This window comes from Lathyrus oleraceus, chromosome 2, assembly GCF_024323335.1.
Source record: "Lathyrus oleraceus cultivar Zhongwan6 chromosome 2, CAAS_Psat_ZW6_1.0, whole genome shotgun sequence".
NCBI lineage: Eukaryota > Viridiplantae > Streptophyta > Magnoliopsida > Fabales > Fabaceae > Lathyrus > Lathyrus oleraceus.
Window position 1 is genome coordinate 431206150 of NC_066580.1, and position 6498 is coordinate 431212647.

Genomic DNA, 6498 nt, shown 5'->3' on the forward strand with positions numbered 1-6498 from the left:
GGGAAACGATCTCCTTTGTCCCATGTTTGAGGTGATGGATTGAGGAAAACTACTTTATGATTCTCTATCCCTGACCCAAAGAGCTTTCTATATATACCATGTTTCTAGAATGGAGAAAAGATCTCCAATTCTCCAGAAATTCAATAAGCGAGGCCTCTCACAACCTTTAGGGGGTACTTATTTCATGAATTCAAATTTTATTCCCAAGAATGTGAGGTTGGAATAGAGAAAGTTCCTAGATATTTTCACTTTTGGGGAATGGTCTGCATGAAAGTTGAAACATTTTGCTTCGTATTGGCTCTTTCAGGTACAAACATAAGTTGAATGAAGGCTGAAACGTTTCTTCCCATGTTAACTTTTTCATTTCCCTTTTAATCTTATTTTTGTGTGTGCACAAGTCCTTCAAATATTTGACATATTTTAGAACCGGCTTAATACATCAAGAAGTGGGATGTTCACTGCCACCTTCCTGAATATGTCCAATATTTCCTTATCCCTATCTTTCTCATCTTTTTTCTTCTTAGTTTTAACTACTTTCGACAGGAAAGGGATTGGTGCTACATATTCTTTATCGGTATCAACAAGAACTTCAGAATCATGTATGGGCTCAAGTGCTAGTCATGTGGATGACCTCTTTGGAGCTACATATGCTAGACCTTCCTATGGGAGACCATTTTTAAGATATAAGGAGCTAGCCCTTTCTAAGGGGGGGGGGGGGGGGATTTGGGTGTTAGCCCTTCTTCCGATGCTATCCCTTCTTTGGGTATTTCTTTTTAGGACCCAATAGAATTATATCGGTACAACCTCTAACAAGATGTAGGTCTTCTTACGGCAAAACCTAACTCTGCCCTCATGGATCCATGATGCAAACTTGACATAGAGAATGAACCCCTTCTTCATGATTCTACCAAGTTCAAAAGTTTAATAAGAAAACTTTTATATCTAACTCATTACAGACCTGACATCACATTTTATGTTTGCATGTTAAGCCCATACTTGGTAGCGCCAACTAACTCACATGCTGACATCCATAAAAATCTTTTGCCACATAAAGAATGCATCTACTACCAAGCACAATTATCACACTTACAAGATTAACATATTCATAACGACGAGGAGTTTGTCCAACCACTAGAAATTCAACAATAGATTACCTTTCTTTCTCGACAATAATTTAATTAGTTAGAAAAAAAACAAAGTGGTATTTAGATCATCTTCAGAAGACAAATACAAGACATCAGACAACACTTCATGTGAGGCTTAATGACAGGTATACTTACTTCAAGATCTCTTCATTCCATACAAACAACCAGTAACAATATCATATGAGAATATGAGTCTCATCCACATTACCTCTAATCCGATGTTTCACGAAAGAACAAAACATATTGAAATAAATTTGTCATATCGTTTATGACAAATTCCAAATCAAAATCATACATTTGATATCATCTATTAATTTTGAGAACCATATTGCATATTTCTTCACCAAAGTTCTTCATCTTAGACCCTTCACCCTCTTGTTCACAAACTAGTAAGGATTAACATCCATTACAATCAATTTGTCATTCAAATTGGAATTATAACTAATTTTATAGTTTGTCATTTATTTAGAATATTAAGTTATTTTGCTAGAGTTTTTTTGTGTAACTAATTTGTACTCTTGGACCTATAAAAATCCAAGAGCCCATCCTGTACTGATTAAGCCTTTTAAAAATAAAATTCTTCCTTTTCTTTTGTATTTCTATTTTTTGGTTTTATGCATTATGCATGATCTCATGCTATCCTACCAAGTGTTAACAGGATTTACACTCTCATTATAATAAGAAACATGTTGATCCACCTGTAGCTGGGTGGAAATTTAGGGAAAGGGACAAATGAGGAAGAAATTGTGAGTAAGCTTTGTCATTTAACGAATGACGTGCCTAATTGAACAAGAAAGACCGTAAAATTAAATAAAATAAACATATGCCAAAACGTGGATGGCAATATCGTGCTTGAATTGGATTATGAAAAAATAAAGTGAAAGTCAGTACTCAATTCAGAAAAAAAAAAAACTCCCTATCTCTTTCCCAAGTCTCTGTAAAGAAATGAGCATGTGATTATGAAACACTTGGCATGATACATATATCGTTTTTTTTTCCTTTTCAATATAATATTTATTGCTTAAATATGAATTCCGTTTTTTTGAAGTGAAAAGAAATTTAAAGTGATAGGGGTTAAAAGATGATTTGACAACTCAAAACATGATGTTCTTTTACAAATATTTATAATCTTAAAGAATAATTATATTCATTACTTTTATATTTATTGCCATATAAACTTGATATGATATATTCAAAGTCAAAGTGAACACAGAGACACATCATCTAGATATGTTCCATTGAAAACATTAGTCACCTGAAATCAACACTCCAAAGTTTCTTGTTGGAATGATGGAGGTTGTGATTATTGCTGTTGTTGCTACACTTGGGAATCTACTTAATGGATGGGAAAGTTCAACCATTGCAGGTTTTGTTTTTCTCAATCTTTTCTGATCTACTTGTATAGTATTTTCAGTTTAAAATGTGTTTTTGTGCCTGTTCTGCAGGGGCTATGACCTACATCAAACAAGAATTTGAATTGGAAAAGGATCCAACACTCGAAGGGCTGATTGTGTCAATGTCTTTTATAACTGCAACTGTTGTCACCATATTTTCTGGAACAATCTCTGATATGGTTGGAAGAAGACCTATGTTGATAACATCTTCTGTTATGTTTATCATTGGTGGTTTGGTAATGTTGTGGGCTCCTAATGTTACTGTTGTTTTATTGTCGAGGATTATCAAAGGCGTGGCCATTGCTCTAGCTGTTACTTTTAATCCACTTTACATATCTGAGATAGCACCACCTGATATTAGAGGACAGTTGAACACTCTTGCACAGTTTTCTTGCTCTGCTGGAATGTTTCTGGCTTACATTCTTGTTTTCTTCATGTCCTTGATGCCGTCGCCTAGTTGGAGAGTTATGCTTAGTGTTATTTCTATTCCTTCTGTTGTTTATTTTTTCTTGACTGTGTTTTATCTCCCTGAATCTCCTCGATGGCTTGTAAGCAAAGGTCGAATCCTTGAGGCTGAGAAAGTTTTGAAAAGACTTCGACGCGTCGATGATGTCTCAGGTTACACTTAATTAGCCTTTGCTTGTTATTGTTAGCTTTATATTTTCTGCAACGTTATTTCTCAACTGATTAGGAATCTGCTGTGTTTGATTTATAGGGGAGCTGGCTTTGCTCGCGGAGGGTCTCAGGCCTGGGGGTGAAGACATTTCCATTGAAGAATATGTAGTTGCTCCAGCTAGTGAGATCCTTATCAACCAAGAAGCAGGAAAAGATTATATAAAATTATATGGACCTAATGAGGGAGTTACAATGATTGCTCAACCTGTGAATGGGCAAGATAGCATGCTATTGCATAGTATGTTGTCTCGGCACGGAAGCTTTGCATCTCAAGCAACTGCTAATCTCAAAGATCCTATTGTCAACCTATTTGGAAGTTTACACGGGAGTACTCTCATCGAGAACGGTCGTTCGAATAGCATGTTGATTAACAATGCTAATAGTATATTTAGCACGGGAGATCCAGAGTCTAGCCCGTTCGGTACAAGTGACAACCTGCGTGCTCCGTTGAATCCATTTCTCAGCGGTGCTGATAGGGCTTATGGATCTAAGGACATGTTAGGTATGAGAAGCCATAGCAGTTTGGTTCATGGAAATGACGTTGAAACACCGAGAAATACAGACATCGGTGGAGGTTGGCAATTGGTTTACAAATCAAGTGATGATGCAATGGGTGGGAAAAGAGAAGGACTCCAAAGGGTTTATTTGCATGCAGATCCTTCTACGGCTGCAGTGTCTCAGGCTCCGCATATTTCGTTTGTTTCAACTTCTGGCTATGACATGCCTATAGATGGTGGCGAAGCTTTTCAGGCTGCTGGTATAGTCAGTCAGTCAGTTCTTGGAACTAGTTATGCGTTGAGTATGACAGAAGTCGCTGCAAAAGGTCCGAAGTGGAGAGCTCTTCTAGAACCAGGTGTCAAGCGCGCGTTAATTGTTGGAATAGGACTTCAAATTCTTCAACAGGTACAATTAGTTTGTATTGTGTCTTAGTATTACATTACATCACTCGAGTATACTGTATCATTCTATAGTTGATATTCGATAAAAAAATTGATTATAAACGAACTTGTTTCGATCCGATTCTGAAAATCAATAATACACATTGCAGGCTGCTGGCATAAATGGATTTCTTTTCTATGCTCCTCAGATTCTTGAGCAAGCAGGAGTAGGAGCTCTTCTATCAAATTTAGGCATCAGTTCAATATCTGCTTCTTTTCTTGTTAATATGATTATATCATTTTGTATGCTTCCTTGTATAGCAATTTCTGTAAGGCTCATGGATGTTGCTGGCAGAAGGTATGTTTATCTTGTGTCTGCAATGCTAGCTAATCTATCTCATAAAATCCAACATTCATGACAAATAACTTTGTTTATTTTCTCATGACAGGTCAATCATGCTGTACACAATACCGATTTTAATAGTATGTCTCCTAGTATTAGTATTGAGACAGTTTTTTCAACTCAGCCCTGTCCTAAATGCATCAATTTCAGCTATCAGTGTTGTGGTCTATGAAAGTGTCTTCTGCATGGGACTTGGCATTATTCCCAGCATCATATGTTCAGAAATCTTCCCGACTAGTGTTCGCGGAATCTGCATTTCTCTTACTTCTCTTACATATTGGGCCTGCATATTGGTTGTCACATTGACATTCCCTTATTTGCTCCAACTTCTCGGTCTCAGCGGCGTCTTCTCTCTATTTGTTGGTGGCTGCATCATTTCATGGATATTTGTTTACTTAAAAGTTCCTGAAACAAAGGGTATGCCTTTGGAAGTTATTATTGAGTTTTTTGCTCTTGGTGCAAAGCCTGGTACTGATCCTGCAGAATTTGGAATCAAAGATTAATTAATGTCTAAATGATATGAATATGATTGCACAGGAATGTTAGTTTTTGCATGTAATACAACTTTAATCATAGAACATACAGCAGTAGTGTTTAGTAATGAATGGACAACATGAATTTTTTATAAAATTTAAATTGCCAAAGGAAAATAGCAGTGTACAGGATAGTGAAAAACAAATAGGTTCAAAGTAAACATAAGCATGTTAAATCTAATGAAATTTAAATTTCAAGTGTTAGTTATATTTTAAATGGACACAAAGTGTTAAAGATAAATAAGTATATTTTAAAGTATCCTGGGTTTGGTTATAGTCTCCTTTGATCATATACAATGTCACCTAATAAGTATTTTCAAGAGGTTCGTCAAATATGTTCTGGTCGATTTATTGAAGGTGATAATAACATGGTAACGAAAAGTTTCTACAAAAAAATGTCTGAATCCCAAGTATAAGCTTTTTTTATTGCGTCAATGAGCGCTTTGTCATCTTGTAGAAAGGTCATTGCAAAATATGTTTTTCTAAAAGTGTTATGTTTGTAGCCATCAATTATCTTGATATCATCATAACTGGTAAGTCCTTTTTTCACGGTTAACAACATTCTCCTGATATATAACTCCCCGGTTGTTGGAGGGATCCAAATAAGGCGGCCAATTGTGTAACCTCTTTTTCTTGATTTCTATGTCCTTTTTCTTTTATCATAAACAAACTTTGAGACAAACTATCTATAAATCAATAGCTTTGCTTCCTCATTCTCTAGATTAGCTTGAAACCAAGAAGTCTGTGACGTTTGGTTTAAGAAGGACATTTCCAATTTGTTCAAAATCTTTGTAGTAAACATAATCCCCTCCTTTCACGCGAAAAAATAATCTCTCAACAACTAGCTCCCTCCCATGAATGGAATAAGAAAAGATTTTCCAACATGCTCCGCTTGGTGATACATATCTACAATTGAGGTATTATTTGATTTCGTCAATATTTCCATAAGTTGAATCTTTTGTTGGAACAATTCCAACTAAGATTCTATCAGAACCATTATTGATGTACTTGAATAGATATTTAATTGAACTACTTTGATTGCACCACTCCATATTAACGTGTGCCTCATACTTCATCAACAAACTTGGGTTGTGGGTTCGACATGACCGTTGTGTAAGATAATTCCATTCTTCTCAATTGTGTGGCCTTGATATCTTCTTCTATAAATTGGATATCCTTCTTGATCAACTATTATGACATCTTGATATTTCTTAGGATAGTATTTGGAACACTTACCATTCTTCATGCACGGACATTTAGGGTTTGCCAATCCACAAGGTCCACGAACCATGTGGTTCTTCACTAAGTTATACAATTTCGAATGTATCGAAGGTTCGGATACTTCAACACTTATAATTTTGTCAATGTCTTTTGAAGACGGATATTTGTTGGATGAATGCAAGAAAAGCAGTATACATGCAAGTGGCAAGCCCCTTTTTGAAATTCAATTGTGTACATGTTTAAAAAGGA

The 6498-nt window shown here is 35.7% G+C and overlaps 1 protein-coding gene across 1 annotated transcript; it reads left to right on the forward strand.

The window, feature by feature from the left end:
• The first annotated feature begins 2107 nt into the window (after positions 1-2107).
• On the forward strand, positions 2108-5125 carry LOC127119960 (monosaccharide-sensing protein 2). The gene is made up of 5 exons (XM_051050342.1): positions 2108-2511; positions 2591-3157; positions 3255-4117; positions 4263-4450; positions 4542-5125. Exons 1-5 carry the CDS (start codon positions 2433-2435, stop codon positions 4996-4998), a joined length of 2154 nt encoding a protein of 717 aa, XP_050906299.1. The 5' UTR covers positions 2108-2432; the 3' UTR covers positions 4999-5125.
• The last annotated feature ends 1373 nt before the right edge of the window (positions 5126-6498 follow it).